This window comes from Salmo salar, chromosome 25, assembly GCF_965601325.2.
Source record: "Salmo salar chromosome 25, fSalSal1, whole genome shotgun sequence".
Taxonomy (NCBI): domain Eukaryota; kingdom Metazoa; phylum Chordata; class Actinopteri; order Salmoniformes; family Salmonidae; genus Salmo; species Salmo salar.
The window spans coordinates 40750001-40767500 of NC_138315.1; the positions used below are offsets into that span (position 1 = coordinate 40750001).

The following is a 17500-nucleotide window of genomic DNA, read 5'->3' on the forward strand; positions in this document are numbered from 1 at the left end:
CATTCAGTACAGAAAGGCGGCTTAACTTACCCTGTTCCATGGCTCAACTTCCTCCATACCCAGGTAAGTTATGCAGGAGTCCACTTTTTGTGGACAGGCTATGTTTTCAAAACGGTAACGTTTACATGAATTTAGATTATTTACTGGGATACACAACATCCTGAAATATATGTAGATATATTTGTTAGAAAGAATACATTTCCCTTGAAGAAGTGATGCTGAAAGTAAAAAAATGCTTAACTTACCCCACTCTCTCCTCCATCCTTTAGCTCTTAACTAGTTAAATGTAAATACATGTAATCTACATAACAATAACTACTAATGCTGCATACTCCAAGGTTCAAATCTCACCTTTCTGATATAGTTTTTTATAAATTGCTGAGGTGTAGTCACTTTTGAGGACACAAGCTCAAGTACACAGTACAAATATGATACAAATGTGAAAATATCAAATATTTGATATGGTGTATTTCCTATTCAACAAAACTGTATGAATAAGGCTTGAAACAACTTATATGCTTTCTAAATATAGTATAATCAAATTATAAAACGACTAACTATACAATTTCACCTTCCTCATAACTGTAAAATACATATTTGTATGTTTAGTGTTAGAGAAAATGTACATATTTTCTAACGGTCTCTCTTGATCAAAACGTCTGCTCCCATCGCTGTGAACGTCTCTCAGAGCTCTAGCTTGGCTTCCTGGACTTGTTAGGAACTCACCTTTCATCTCATATTAATCTTGTCTGTCTATGACACGCAGAAAGTGCTTTTCTTTCACATCTATGAATTGTTTTAGATTTATGGCTATAAATCGATCTCTGAATGTGCTACAGTGATGAAAGCACCCTCTCCTGCTGCACTATGGGGTATAGTTTGCAGGCATGTGCTTTGTCAGTGGCAGTCACTTAGGATTCAGCCAGGAGTTGATGGACAGCTTCAGGTGGTTTTAGATTTCACATCTTAAATAACACAGGCTCAGAAATACTACCGGGTCTGTGGGAACCAGGGCTATCGCTCAGTGCAAGACATTTCGATCTACCGTGTCCACAGATCGATTTATAAGCGGAAATGTCAGTCAGAACCGGTACCACAACCACGAAGGTCCCCTAAACAGGGGACTTTACATCTAAGAGGTTTTAAGAGTTCAGTTTTGCATAGATCCCAATCTGAAAAGATGACTGTCCTGGTGTTCTTAGATCAGTCAGCGTTGATAAAGAAAGATATGTGAAGAGAGGAGGGACTTGAGACTATTGAGATACACCCCTTATGGCTGTTTTCAGACCAAGAGCACAATCAGGGGACTTAGACATAAACCTGACACACAACCAGGAAGGAGCCCAGGACAAAGAAGCTCTTGTTACCCTGACAACAAGGAAACTGTACTCCCACACTGTCAGACAGCATGAGAAAGTGACCTTTAATGATGAGGAGGAGGAGCAGGAGGAGGAAGAGGGTGATGAAGAAGAGGAGGAAGAGTAGGATGAGGATAAACATGAGTAATAGGAGGAGAAGGAGGAGGAAAATGATGATGAGGAAGAGGAGGCGGAAGAGGATGATGAAGATGAGGAGGACGAGGAAGATGAGGAAGAGAAAGATCTTGATCTTCATAATTATGCTGATCTGAGTCTGATTCACAGTCACACATACACACACACACACACACACACACACACTACTGGTCAGGGAGAATTCAATAATGTTGAAGCTATAACTGATTGCTTAGTTGACTGAGGGTGTATGTTAATGACTGGATAGTGACAGAGAAAGCCTTGCCCTGCTTAGGTCAATGCCTTTAATCAGTTTGCACTCATCACACTCACACAATAAACAGCTAGAAGATCAAGCAGATCAAAGCTAAGGCTCTCTAGAAGCATAGTGTTTTTGAGCATGTCGTCCATGCAGTGACATAGCCCACAGTTAACAAACACACGCAAAACCACTCAGTGCCCTTGCTGTAGGCCTAAGTGATTCTGTTCTTTGTAAAACTGATCGAGGCGTCAACAAACCGCCTTCGGTCTAAGACTATAGGCTATAGGATGCAGACATGAAGAAAATACATAACCTATCATTGGAAAAATATAGGCTAGTATGTGAATCAATCATCCAATTAGTATAATTATATTAGTCTCAATGAGCGTGTTATTGGCTATGATGCTCCGACAATAACACAGATTGCGTAATGATGAAATCTGCTATCCTGATCTCATTCAATGGGAACCAGTTGTTGGCAGCGCCAGTTTACATGAGCAGTCCCGTTACGCCTACACATTCCCATAACCCATTATAAAGACAGCGAACACAAAACAAGCGAAAACTCGGCTACAACGGGACTGTCATGTCATGCAAACAGAAATTCTCTACTTGGCATCACAGAATAGCGATTCAACTCAGCAGTGTTTAATGTGGGTTGTCAATATACGCCTATGCTAACCCATCCTTTTCTTCTAAACAGATATTATATTTCAGAGATAAAAACATATGCATTTAAATAGACTTACTTCAAGAGACGGGTAAGGGCTCCCTATTGAAACGGTAGGTCTATGTGTGCTATTTATTTGATAGCCTAGTGATGCTCATCTCAGTTCCTCCTTGAATCGACGGAGTCTGCAACGGTACAGGACCAATGATTTATATATACACTAGATGTATATAAGGGGCGCTGGGTTGATGCCTCCATGCCTCCATCTTGGCACTGCCCAACCTTGAAAAAATATTTTGGAAGCTATGAAAATGCATTTATTTATGTCAACATTTGTTTTACCGCATCTATTATATCACAGACACCTTAATGCATACTTTTAAATTATATTATGTGTACTTAACATAAAATATATATTTATACAGTACCAGTCAAAAGTTTGGACACCAACTCATTCATGGGTTTTTCTTTATTTTTTACTATTTTCTACATTGTAGAATAATAGTGAAGACATCAAAACTATCAAATAACACATATGGAATCATGTGGTAACCAAAAAAGTGTATATTTGAGATCATTCAAAGTAGCCACCCTTTGCCTTGATGACCATTTTGTACACTCTTGGCATTCTCTTAACCAGCTTCACCTGGAATACATTTCCAACAGTCTTGAAGGAGTTCCCACATATGCTGAGCACTAGTTTGCTGCTTTTTTCTTGGCCCAAGTAATTCTCTTCTTCTTATTGGGGTCCTTTAGTAGTGGTTTCTTTGCAGCAATTTGACCATGTTTGCCTGATTAACGTAGTCTCCTCTGAACAGTTAATATTGAGATGTGTCTGTTACTTGAACTCTGTGAAGCAATTATTTGGGGTGCAATTTCTGAGACTGGTAACTAATGAATTTATCCTCCGCAGCAGAGGTAACTCTGAGTCTTCCTTTCCTGTGGCGGTCCTCATGAGAGCCAGTTTCATCATAGCACTTGATGGTTTTTGCGACTATGCTTGAAGAAACTTTCAAAGTTTTTGACATTTTCCAGATTGACTGACCCTCATGTCTTAAAGTAAAGATGGACTGTCATTTCTCTTTGCTTATTTGAGCTGTTCTTGCCATAAAATGGACTTGGTCTTTTATCAAATAGGGCTATCTTCTGCATACCACCCCTACCTTGTCACAACACAACTGATTGGAAAGAAATTCCACAAATTAACTTTTAACAGGGCACACCTGTTAATTGAAATGCATTCCAGGTGAATACCTCATGAAGCTGGTTGAGATAATGCCAAGAGTGTGTAAAGCTGTCATCACGTCAAAGGGTGGCTACTTTGAAGAATCTCAAATATAAAATAAATGTTGATTTGTTTAACACTTTTTTGGTTACTAGATTATTCCATATGTGTTATTTCATAGTGTTGATGCCTTTACTATTATTCTACAATGTAGAAAATACAAATCAAGAAAATCCATTGAATGAGTAGGTGTGTCCAAACGTTTGACTGAAAACATTTTCCTTGAAGTATAATTTTTTTAGATTACTAATGTTACTGTCCCTGCTACAACAACTAAAATACTTAAATACATGTAATTTTCTCTTTTAAATATTTAATTGAAATACTGTAGAATTCCATTCGTTCCTATGGAGGACTGTGCCTTCTGGCAAGTTCCAATATGGCCGACCGGTGGCTTCAAAGCCGTTCAAAAATCAATACATAGCACCTGCAGTACAGGGTTTATGTACAGGACTCGCCCTAGCTCCAAGAGACACATTTCGATTTAACGCTCCGTCTGCAGTCAGTTTTGTGCATAATACATTATGGTGATGTTGTGACTGAAATAAACTAGGTTTCCATCCAATTTGCCACAGATTTTTGTGCGAATATTCTAAAATCTGTATAAAACAATACGCATATTTTCCCACCATATATATATATGTTTCCATCAAACTGACTTATTTCCGATAAAAGGCTGTGCGTGATGACGTAGTGCACATAAAAAACTTTTGCGGTTAAATGTACTGAATGAAAAATACAAGTTAAAATGGTTTCCATCGCATTTTCAACAAGAATGATGTTTTAGTCACAACAACTGTTGCGTTATATAGCAAATGTGCCCACTCTGGTCTTGGCATGTGCGCTCTAGCCACAGCTCACAGAAATAGTGCGGGTAGGGTGCCAACATTATGAGATTATTATGGATAACAGCAATATTATTTGCATTTGTCAAACGGCAGACAAGCATCGATCATCATGTCACCAGAATAAAACCCTCGATATTCATTGGTTAGGAGCATCACCTTCCACATTCACCACCTCTGAAGTTCATCATCATTTATTTAATCTGTAGCCTAATAAACTGCATGCTTTCCCAAGTCATAGTGGGAGGACCACACAGCATATCATCGAATGACTCCAAATTTACTTTATTATATCAATATTTGCGCTTAAATGCGTTTCCACCGCCATTTCTCTCATGTCAAAGAAACAAATTGTCTGTTGGCATTCATACAATTGAACCGGCATTTCGTGTTTCCATCAGCCAGCCCAGTTGTGACTTTTCATGCATTAGGTAATTCATCTACATGAAATGGATGAATGGAAATTCCACATTTACTTCAGGCCTAAATAAGGTTAAATGAAAAATATGTTGCTTATTCGTTTGTAGCAATTTTATTGTTTTTCGGGCAACATTTGATGATTGACAAATATTAAACTTGTGGGAGACAGGGATGTTTTCTCTTTCTGGGCATCACTAGTGTTTTGCCCACTAGATGAAATCTGCAATTCTACAGCCATCTTGTGGTGTATGTTGGCTATTGCTATTCTATCATAGGCAATGTGCAGTCCTACAAAGATGCACTGATTGACATTTTTACCCACTGTCTCCCATTTGCAGCAGCAATAAATGTCTGAGAAAGCATACAGAATTCTACACATTCTACACAAAGAAAAACATCCACTGCTGCAAATGGGAGACAGTGGGTAAAAATGTCAATCAGTGCATCTTTGTAGGACTGCACATTGCCTATGATAGAATAGCAATAAATGTCTGAGAAAGCATACAGAATTCTACACATTCTACACAAAGAAAAACATTTGCAGTCTTTTAGCCAGTGATGTAAAGTACTTAAGTAAAAATACTTTAAAGTACTACTTAAGTCGTTTTTTGGGGTATCTGTACATTACTTTACTATTTATATTTTTGTCAACTTTTATTTCACTACACTCCTAAAGAAAATATTGTACATTTTACTCCATACATTTTCCCTGACAACCAAAGTACTCGTTACATTTTCAACGCTTAGCAGGACAGAAATATTATCAAATTCACACACTTATCAAGATAACACCTGGTCATCCCTACTGCCTCTGGCCTAGCAGACTCACTAAACACAAATGCATCTTTTGTAAATAATGTCTGAGTGTTGCAGAGTGCCCCTGGCTATCTTTAAAAACAAGAAAATGTGGCTGTCTGCTTTGCTTAATATAAGGAATTTTCAATGATTTATACTTTTACTTTTGATACTTAAGTATATTTTGGCAATTACATTTACTTTTGATATTTAAGTATATTTAACACCAAATACTTTTAGACTTTTACTCAAGTAGTATTTTACTGGCTGACTTTCACTTTTACTTGAGTAACTTTCTATTAAGGTATCTATACTTTTATTCAAGTATCACAATTGGGTGCTTTTTCCTCCACTGCTTATAGCTAATCTCATGCTATTCTACACATTTTGCCACGAGGCTGAGAAAATTTTGTATTTTTAAAGAAAATGTATTGCAATTCTACACATATTGCTGTCAGGCAGAGAGTAAAATGTGCAGTTTTACAGCTAATTTCCTGCAATTCTAAACATTTTTTACATGGCTTTATGACAGGGTGACCATTAAATTACTAGAGGGGCTATGTCATAAACCCTTGAAGTTCCAAAATGGGGTGAAAATGGTACCCATATTGGAAATGGAGAAATACAAACCAGTCTAATCAGAATGAATGTCTATAATGAGGCATAATCCTGATTGTACTTATACAGGCAGATGAAACAAAGGCATGTGATATACTGTATCAGATGTTGTGTAATATTATTATTGTCAACCTAAAATATTGCCATATAATTATAAATACAGTTTACACAGGTTTTATACAAATGTCTGTATAAATAGCCTTAACATATATGTAAACAGACAATAAATGTCTACATTTTTTATTGGAAAGCTGAAAGTGCTATTATCAAATCAAACCAATGATTTGTAGGCTAATAAGAGCGTAATATGGCCAATATGAATATCAGCCTGAAAAAGGCATACCCAGGTAAGTCCTTCCACTCCAGGCTACAGCTGAGGTTGTGAGGCCCTCTTGGATATTTTTTCATGTGCTTTATATTGTTCCATTCCTTTGTTTAGTAGCAGTACAGTTGAAACGTGAAACCCAGGGCCCGAAACTATGAGAAAAGGAAAGTGCCCATTGAATGGCCTATAGGCCTACCGAAACCTCAGTGACCGAAACACAATCAGGCTGTCCTTTGTGATTTTCCTGAAGGCTGCTCCAATCAGAACTGTACCGGGCCGCGCCCAGCCCCTATCGGAATGGGCGTTCACATGCCACAGGTGCAGGTAGCAGGTGGGTAGTAGTCAAGGGCTGTCATCGCCAAAAACAGTCCGCTTGGGAGAAACACTTTGTTTGGCAAACTGGAATGTGTTCTATCCTACAGTGTTGATTTTAAGCATAGAAGTATAGTATATTGTATCATTGTTTTATTGAGGATTGCACTCTTGACTTTATAATAAATAATGGCATTTGGTGAAGTTTGGAGTTCATGGAGTTCCACCGCGGTCCTCTGAGCTATTGACTCCGTAGCCTTGGATGGAGTGAGAGCGTGCGCGAGGGGCTCAGCCACCCACCCGACTTCTGTAGACTTCTTATAGCTCAAAGCTGCTTATCAATTCTCAATCAAGTACGTTTTAAATATATTGGTTGTATGAGCACTATGGAAGGACCTAGCCAGATGAAACTGACAGTTAACTTTTTAACCATCGGATTGGTTCTCCTTAGTATACCATGTGGATCATACACGGAGATTCCACCCAAACCCCCTGGTACCGTGACCGCCCTACCCCCTGTCAAGCCAGCGGGGGGTCCACAAGCGTTTCCCGACCCGGAGAACTCGAATCTCCCGGTCTTCACAATGGATTATGCCCGTATACAGGTGCCATTTGAGGTCACGCTTTGGGTGCTGCTCGCGTCATTCGCCAAGATTGGTAAGCAAAGTAAACAACCATGGACAAATAACTCCGTGAGAAATAATACGATAAGGTATTTGCCCTTTCAATCTTTAAGTCAGCTCAGTTTCGTGGTAAGGTGTGACATTCCTGATGGGCAAGGGCATACTATAGGGTTGACTCAGACATTAGGGGAGACACATTTTGCTATGGGGGTTGGCTGCCATGCAGATCCCATTTTTTTTCTAGTGAATTTTGAGAAAAGGATACAGACAAATATTAACTTACAATTGGGCACATTTACAGGGCTAATGGGGACCTTGCAGAGGGGCACTTACACTGGTACAGTCCAATCAGTCTTGGGGCCATGGCCTTTCATACTGGACGGAATACCAGTGTGACTGTTAATGTGGATATATTGGATTAAACATCAATTTTGAACTCTTTCTCTGCTACTGTATGGTTCATTTACTAGTATTTTTCTCAGTTCCCCTATGTCAGGTTGTTACTACTGCTGCTCTACATACTGTATGGGTTGAGACTTAACATACTATTTTCAATGTATAATACAGTTATTATACTGTGATAATAACCAGCAACATACACAGTTAAAAATAATTTTAATACAAAAACAAAGGTAGACATGAAAGGTCTATCAGAAATGAATCAAACTCCACTACACAATAATACAGAAATATACAATCATGGGTGCCTCTTTCCTGCATGAAGTTAACACATGCAACAGACCCACTAGACTTAAAGGACAATTCCACCCCAAAACGTTCTTTTGGTATTTGTTTCATTAGTCCATTGTTGACATATTGCCAAAATGTTTTGCATGTCAGCGATCAAGTTTTCAAGATATATAATTTTCAAAATACAGCAATCCAATTAAATCAAATCAAACTTTATTTGTCACATGCGCCGAATACAACAAGTGTAGACCTTACCGTGAAATGCTTACTTACAAGCCCTTAACCAACAGTGCAGTTCAAGAAGAGTTAATAAAATATTTACCAAATAAACTAAAGTTAAAAATAATAAAAAGTAACACAATAACATAACAATAACGAGGCTATATATGGTGTTACTGGTACAGGCTAGAGGTAATTTGTACATGTAGGTAGGAGTGAAGTGATAATAAACAGTGAGTAGCAGCAGTGTACAAAACAAATGTGTGGGGGAGGGGGGGGGGGGGGGGTCAATGTAATAGTCCGGAGGCCATTTGATTAGCTGTTCAGCAGTCTTATGGTTTGGGGGTAGAAGCTGTTAAGGAGCCTTTTGGTCCTATACTTGGCAATCCGGTACTGCTTGCCGTGCGGTAGCAGACAAAACAGTCTATGACTTGGGTGACTGGAGTCTCTGACATTTTTATGGGCTTTTTATGGGCTTTCCTTTGACTATTATGTAGATTCTGGATGTCAGGAAGCTTTGCCTCAGTCATGTACTGGTCCCGTACGCACTATCCTCTGTAGTGCCTTACGGTCAGATGCCAAACAGTTGCCATACCAATGGGTGATGCAACCGGTCAGGACGCTCTCGATGGTGCAGCTGAATAACTTTTTGAAGATCTGGGGACCCATGCCGAACTTTTCAGTCTCCTCAGGGGGAATAGGTTTTGTTGTGCCCTCTTCACGACTGTCCTGGTGTGTTTGGACCATGATAGATCGTTGGTGATGTGGACATAAAGGAACTTGAAAACTCTCGACCCGATCCACTACAGCCCTGTTGATGTTAATGGGGGCCTGTTCGGCCCGCCTTTTCCTGTAATCCACGATCAGCTCCTTTGTCTTGCTCACATTTAGAGAGAGGTTGTTGTCCTGGCACCACACTGCCAGTTCTCTGAGCTCCTCCCTATAGGTTGTCTCATCATTGTCGGTGATCAGGCCTACCACTGTTGTGTCGTCAGCAAACTTAATGATGGTGTTGGAGTTGTGCCTGGCCATGGAGTCGTGGGTAATCAGGGAGTACAGGAGGGGACTAAGTACACACCCCTGAGGGGCCCCATTGTTGAGGATCAGCGTGGCAGACGTGTTGTTGCCTACCCTTACACCTGGGGACAGCCCGTGAGGAAGTCCAGGATCCAGTTGCAGAGGGAGGTGTTTAGTCCCAGGGTCCTTAGCTTAGTGATGAGCTTCGTGGGCACTTTTGTCCAAGTGGGAAAGGGCAGTGTGGAGTGCTATTGAGATTGCGTCATCTGTGGATCTGTTGGGGCGGTATTCAAATTGGAGTAGGTCTCTGATGTCAGCCATGACCAGCCTTTCAAAGCACTTCATGGCTACTGACGTGAGTGCTATGGGGCGGTAATCATTTAGGCAGGTTACCTTCGCTTCCTTGGGCACAGGGACTATGGTGGTCTGCTTGTAACATGCAGGTATTACAGACTCAGTCAGGGAGAGATTGAACATGTCAGTGAAGACGCATGCTTTGAGTACACGTCCTGGTAATCTATCTGGCCCCGCGGCTTTGTGAATGTTGACCTGTTTAAAGGTCTTGCTCACATCGGCTCCCGAGAGCATTATCACACAGTCATCCAGAACAGCTGGTGCTCCCGTGCATGCTTCAGTGTTGCTTGCCTCGAAGCGAGCATAAAATGCATTTAGCTCATCTGGTAGGCTCGCGTCACTGGGCAACTCGTGTCTGGGTTTCCCTTTGTAGTCCGTAATAGTTTTCAAGCCCTGCCACATCCGATGAGCGTCAGAGCCGGTGTAGTCGGATTCAGTCTTAATCCTGTATTGACGCTTTGCATGTTTGATGGTTCGTCTGAGGGCATTGCGGGATTTCTTATAGGTGTCTGGATTCCTTGAAAGCGACAGCTCTAGCATTTAGCTCGATGCGGATGTTGCCAGTAATCCATGGCTTCTGGTTGGGATATGTAAGTACAGTCACTGTTGGGACGACGTCGTCGATGCACTTATTGATGAAGCCGATGACTGAGGTGGTATACTCCTCAATACCATTGGATGAATCCCGGAACATATTCCAGTCTGTGCTAGCAAAACAGTCCTGTTTTCCACGTCATCTGACCACTTCCGTATTGAACGAGTCACTGGTACTTCCTGCTTTAGTTTTTGCGCGTAAGCAGGAATGAGGAGGATATAATTATTATGGTCAGATTTGCCCAAGGGAGGGCGGGGGAGAGCTTTGTATGCATCTCTGTGTGTGGAGTGAAGGTGGTGTAGAGTTTTTTTCCCCTCTGGTTACACATGTGACGTGCTGGTAAAACTTTGGTAAAACTAATTTAAGTTTGCCTGCATTAAAGTCCCCGGCCACTAGAAGCGCCACTTCTGGGTGAGCATTTTCTTGTTTGCTTATTGCCTTATAGAGTTGGATGAGTGCGGTCTTATGATGCCGGTATGATGCATTTTGTCTCTGTTAGCTTTGTATGCATTAGCCTAGCCTACCTGTTGTATTAAAAGCACCACTTTGTATCATTATTCACACACTCAGAATTTGCTGCTTCATGTTCAGTAGCCTACCTCTCCTCTCTTAGTTGAGAGTGTGAGATCAAGTGTGCCTAGTATGTGTGTGGTCTGAATGAAATAGAGTAGGCTGCCTGTGCATGGGCGGAGAATCACGTGGCAGTTATCTTTCCAAGGAAATGAACTTAAATATGAATAGATTATAGTTTACTACAGTGTTTGTAATACTGATAGCTTAATATAATGGGCCATGTGAGAATCTCTGGAAATGTTACCTATTTCTATGTTTTGTTTTGTGCATTTTGTTATTGCTGGGACCATGCTGGGACCATGGCTGGCAAGTTAGCTGTGTCACATACACCTACAATAACATTGCGGGACTGCGGGTGGGTTTGGGACCAGTTCTTGCCGTAGTGGGTGGGAGTCCAGCGGTGCGGGCGGATGCTGGGGGATGCGGTATGAAAAGCTTGACTAGTGGTACATCTATGTTGAAGACTAAGGGAAGATCTCAATTTCATACTCTAAGCGTCCTCTCTCCTCATCTCCTTCTCAAAACCCATTGGATGAGAAAGCCAGAAGTCCCTCTCCTCTGACCTCCTCCAATAGGTTTTGAGAAGGCTACGAGGAGACAGGACGCAAGGAATATGAATTTGAGATCTTCCCCTAGGAAGTGATTGTGCAAGTAATTCTGTACTAGCAAGCAAGTATTCATGATTTCAAAGCATTCACTATCAGTTTTTCACACAGCCAGAACTACCCAGCTCCCCGTTGTGTGGTGCATAAGAACAACCCTTAGCCATAGTACATTGGACATATACCACACCCCCTCGTGCCTTATTGCTTAAATGTAACCCTCCTCATTCCCCATCTACGTCCGTCTCGTGTAGGCCCATAAAGACCACAGGGTGTTCTAGAGCCTGGCATATACACTACATGACCAAAAGTATGTGGACACCTGCTCGTCGAACATCTCCTTCCAAAATCATAGGCATTGATATGGAAGGCTTTCCACTAGATGTTGGAACATTGCTGCAGGGACTTTCTTCCATTCAGCCACATGAACATTAGTGAGGTTAGGCACTGATGTTGGGAGATTAGGCCTGGCTCGCATTCAGCGTTCCAATTCATCCCAAAGGTGTTCGATGGGGTTGAGGTCAGGGCTCTGTGCAGGCGAGTCAAGTTCTTCCACACTGATCTCGACAAACCATTTCTGTATGGTCCTCGCTTTGTGGACGGTGGCATTGTTATGCTGAATCAACAAAGGGCCTTCCCCAAACTGTTGCCACAAAGTTGGAAGCACAGAATCGTCTCGAATGTTATTGTATGCTGTAACGTTAAGATTTCCCTTCACTGGAACTAAGGAGCCTAGTACAAACCATGAAAAACAGCCCCAGAACATTATTCCTCCTCCCCCAAACTTTACAGTTGGCACTATGCATTCGGACTGGTAGCATTCTCCTGGCATCCACTAAACCCAGATTCGTCCGTCGGACTGCCAGATGGTGAAGCGTGATTGATTGCTCCAGAGAACGCGTTTCCACTGCTCCAGAGTCCAATGGCGATGAGCTTCATACCAGTCCAGCCGACGCTTGGCATTGTGCATGGTGTGCGGCTGCTCAGCCATGGAAACCCATTTCATAAAGCTCCCGATGAACACTTATTGTGCTGACGTTGCTTCCAGAGGCAGTTTGGAACTTGCTAGTGAGTGTTGCAACCAAGGACAGACGATTCAGCACTTGGCGGTCCCATTCTGTGAGCTTTTGTAGCCTACCACTTCACGGTTGAGCCGTTGTTGCTCCTAGACGTTTCCACTTCACAATAACAGCACTTACCGCTGACCGGGGTAGTTCTAGCAGGGCAGAAATTTTACGAACTGACTTGTTGGAAAAGTGGCATCCTATGACGGTGCCACGTTGAATGTCACGGATCTCTTCAGTAAAGCCATTCTACCACCAGTGTTTGTCTATGGAGATTGCATGGCTGTGTGCTCAATTTTATACACCTGTCAGCAACGGATGTGGCTGAAATAGCCGAATCCATTCATTTGAAGGGGTGTCCACATACTTTTGTATATATAGTGTATCTGTCATGTACAGTATCTGACCTTCAACCTCTTTCTCTCACAGGTTTCCATGTATACCACAAGATTACCTTCTGGGTCCCAGAGTCATGTCTCCTGATCAGTATTGGGCTGATCGTAGGGGCCATCATGCACTCTGTCCACGAGGAGCCCCCTGCTGTGCTCAGCTACAACGTCTTCTTCCTCTTCATGCTGCCTCCTATCGTACTGGATTCTGGATACTTTATGCCCACGCGGCCGTTCTTCGAGAACGTGGGCACGGTACGATGGTTTTATGCGCTAATACCATTATTAATTATGGTCTCTGGAGGGACTCAAGGGGCCGGTTTCCCTGACACTGATCAAGCCTATAGTCCTGGACTAATATGTGCTCTAATGTTAAAAAGGGCTCTAGTGCTTTTTATTCCTGGAACAGGTTTAATCTGTGTCTGGGAAAACTGACCCTAAGAATTAGCGTACATTCCAAGCAATACAGAAATACACTTGCTGTATTCTATTCTGGTAGTTGAACCATTTGCCATATAATGATTCATGTTATGCCTCATTGAACAATGGAAGTTCCCACACCATCTTCTACCTACAGGTGCTTTGGTTTGCGGTGGTGGGCACCCTGTGGAACAGCATTGGGATAGGGATGTCTCTGTATGCGGTGTGTCAGATCGAGGCGTTTGAGGTGCAGGACATTAACCTTCAGGAGAACATGCTGTTTGCCGCCATCATCTCAGCTGTGGACCCAGTGGCCGTGCTCAGCGTGTTCGAGGACGTCTCTGTCAACGAGCAGCTCTACATCGTGGTGTTTGGAGAGTGCCTGTTCAACGATGCTGTCACTGTGGTGAGTGTGTGTGTGAGTGTGTGTGTGTGTGTGTGTATGTGTGTGAGAGAGAGAGAGAGTGAGTGTGAGAGATAGAAGATTGAAAGTGTGTGTCAAATCAAATCAAACTTTATTTGTCACATACACATAGTTAGCAGATGTTAATGCGAGTGTAGCGAAATGCTTGTGCTTCTAGTTCCGACCATGCAGTACTATCTAACAAGTAATCTAACCTAACAATTTCACAACAACTACCTTGTACACACAAGTGTAAAGGAATGAATAAGAATATGTACATAAAAATATATATGGATGAGCGATGGCCGAACGGCATAGGCAAGATGCAGTAGATGGTATAGAGTACAGTATATACATATGAGATGAGTAATGTAGGGTATGTAAACATTATATAAAGTGGCATTGTTTAAAGTGGCTAGTGATACATTTATTACATCCAATATTTTATTATTAAAGTGGCTAGAGTTGAGTCAGTATGTTGGCAGCAGCCACTCAATGTTAGTGATGGCTGTTTAACAGTCTGATGGCCTTGAGATAGAAGCTGTTTTTCAGTCTCTCTGTCCCAGCTTTGATGCACCTGTACTGACCTCACCTTCTGGATGATAGCGGGGTGAACAGGCAGTGGCTCAGGTGGTTATTGTCCATGATGATCTTTTTTGCCTTCCTGTGACATCGGGTGCTGTAGGTGTCATGGAGGGCAGGTAGTTTGCCCCCGGTGATGCGTTGTGCAGACCTCACTACCCTCTGGAGAGCCTTACGGTTGTGGGCGGAGCAGTTGCCGTACCAGGCGGTGATACAGCCCGACAGGATGCTCTCGATTGTGCATCTGTAAAATTTTGTGAGTGTTTTTGGTGACAAGCCAAATTTCTTCAGCCTCCTGAGGTTGAAGAGGTGCTGTTGCGCCTTCTTCACCACGCTGTCTGTGTGGGTGGACCATTTCAGTTTGTCCGTGATGTGTACGCCGATGAACTTTCCACCTTCTCCACTACTGTCCCGTCGATGTGGATAGGGGGGTGCTCCCTCTGATGTTTCCTGAAATCCACGATCATCTCCTTTGTTTTGTTGACGTTGAGTGAGAGGTTATTTTCCTGACACCACACTCCGAGGGCCCTCACCTCCTCCCTGTAGGCCGTCTCGTCGTTGTTGATAATCAAGCCTACCACTGTAGTGTCATCTGCAAACTTGATGATTGAGTTGGAGGCGTGCATGGCCACGCAGTCGTGGGTGTACAGGGAGTACAGGAGAGGGCTGAGAACGCACCCTTGTGGGGCCCCAGTGTTGACTATCAGCAGGGTGGAGATTTTGTTACCTACCCTTACCACCTGGGGGCGGCCCGTCAGGAAGTCCAGGACCCAGTTGCACAGGGCGGGGTGTGTGTGTGCGTGTGTGTGTGTGTGTGTGTGTGTGTGTGTGTGTGTGTGTGTGTGTGTGTGTGTGTGTGTGTGTGTGTGTGTGTGTGTGTGTGTGTGTGTGTCAGATGTGCAGCACCCAGTGAGTACATTGTTCTGGAAATGCCTATTGAACAAGGTGTCCCTGTTGTGAGCAGTAGTACATCATGATGCTTGGCAGAGTGACTAACTGTCCATGCAGGTGCAGACAGAATGGGAGATAGGTTACAAAGAGACACGTGTTGCTACATGTGAAGTCAGCCTGTCTGGATAACTGCATTCTTTGGTTCTGTGCCTTTGATTGCTTGTTCTCATAACATGCCAATGACATCACACACCCCAGGCTGAGTGCTGTTTTATAGGTCAGCGAAGCACCAGAAACAAGACACTTAAACCGTTCCTAATGTGTTGGTGCTAGTGGCACAGTTTAGTTAGCGTAATTCAAAGCTTTGACAGACCGCTAGACCTTCCAACCACATGCAACACTCAAACGAACATCCATACTGTTGCTCCTTCCAGTCCCATGTCAATACAATGTTCATGTTCAAACTATGTCTTAACATGGATGAGAGGACCGAAGAAAGTATCAGGACCAGTCACTGAACTGCCGGCTTAGTGTCTATAATAAGTTCTTTCTCAATAGTTATACTACCGTGCTCCCCCTGAGTCACTGGATGTTTCTCAATAGTTATACTACCGTGCTCCCCCTGAGTCACTGGATGTTTCTCAATATGTACACTACCGTGCTCCCCCTGAGTCACTGGATGTTTCTCAATATGTACACTACCGTGCTCCCCCTGAGTCACTGGATGTTTCTCAATAGTTATACTACCGTGCTCCCCCTGAGTCACTGGATGTTTCTCAATATGTACACTACCGTGCTCCCCCTGAGTCACTGGATGTTTCTCAATATGTACACTACCGTGCTCCCCCTGAGTCACTGGATGTTTCTCAATATGTACACTACCGTGCTCCCCCTGAGTCACTGGATGTTTCTCAATAGTTATACTACCGTGCTCCCCCTGAGTCACTGGATGTTTCTCAATATGTACACTACCGTGCTCCCCCTGAGTCACTGGATGTTTCTCAATAGTTATACTACCGTGCTCCCCCTGAGTCACTGGATGTTTCTCAATATGTACACTACCGTGCTCCCCCTGAGTCACTGGATGTTTCTCAATATGTACACTACCGTGCTCCCCCTGAGTCACTGGATGTTTCTCAATAGTTATACTACCGTGCTCCCCCTGAGTCACTGGATGTTTCTCAATATGTACACTACCGTGCTCCCCCTGAGTCACTGGATGTTTCTCAATATGTACACTACCGTGCTCCCCCTGAGTCACTGGATGTTTCTCAATATGCACACTACCGTGCTCCCCCTGAGTCACTGGATGTTTCTCAATATGCATACTACCGTGCTTTCCACATTTTGTTACGTTACAGCCTTATTCTAAAATGAATTAAAGGAAACATTTTCCTCAGCAATCTACACAAAATACCCTATAATGACAAAGCGAAGTGTTTTTAGAAATGTTTGCAAATGTATTAAAAATAAAAAACAGAAATAACTTATTTACATAAGTATTCAGACCCTTTGAGCTCAGGTGCATCCTGTTTACATTGATCATCCTTGAGATGTTTCTACAACTTGATTCCACCTGTGGTAAATTCAATTGATTGGACATGATTTGGAAAGGCACACACCTGTCTATATAAGGTCCCACAGTTGACAGTGCATATCAGAGCAAAAACCAAGCCATGAGGTCAAGGGAATTGTCCTTAGAGCTCCGAGACAGGATTGTGTCGAGGCACAGATCTGGGGAAGGGTGCCAAAAAATGTATCCAGCATTGACGGTCCCCAAGAACACAGTGGCCTCCATCATTCTTAAATGGAGTAAGTTTGGAACCACCAAGACTCTTCCAAGAGCTGGCCGCCCGGCCAAACTGAGCAATCAGGGGAGAAGGGCCTTGGTCAGGGGGGTGACCAAGAACTCGATGGTCACTCTGACAGAGCTCCAGAGTTCCTCTGTGGAGATGGGAGAACCTTCCAGAAGGACAACCATATCTGCAGCATTCCACCAAACAGGCCTTTATGTAGAATGTTCACACGGAAGCCACTCCTCAGTAAAAGGCAG

The 17500-nt window shown here is 42.8% G+C and overlaps 2 protein-coding genes across 5 annotated transcripts in view; one reads left to right on the plus strand and one right to left on the minus strand.

The window, feature by feature from the left end:
- inpp4aa (inositol polyphosphate-4-phosphatase type I Aa) overlaps positions 1-2636 on the minus strand; it is a 41682-nt gene extending 39046 nt beyond the window's left edge. For all 4 annotated transcript variants that reach the window (XM_045707523.2, XM_045707522.2, XM_082969155.1 and 1 more), the window contains exon 1: positions 2505-2636. The gene's annotated coding sequence lies outside the window, so the exon portion shown is untranslated. The remainder of the gene's footprint in view (positions 1-2504) is intronic.
- Positions 2637-7054: 4418 nt separating this feature from the next.
- The window catches only part of slc9a2 (solute carrier family 9 member 2), a 25962-nt gene continuing 15516 nt past the window's right edge, over positions 7055-17500 (plus strand). The window contains exons 1-3 of the mRNA XM_014174391.3: positions 7055-7682; positions 13192-13406; positions 13729-13977. Coding sequence (XP_014029866.3) covers positions 7403-7682; positions 13192-13406; positions 13729-13977 — 744 coding nt within the window. The 5' untranslated portion in view covers positions 7055-7402. The remainder of the gene's footprint in view (positions 7683-13191; positions 13407-13728; positions 13978-17500) is intronic.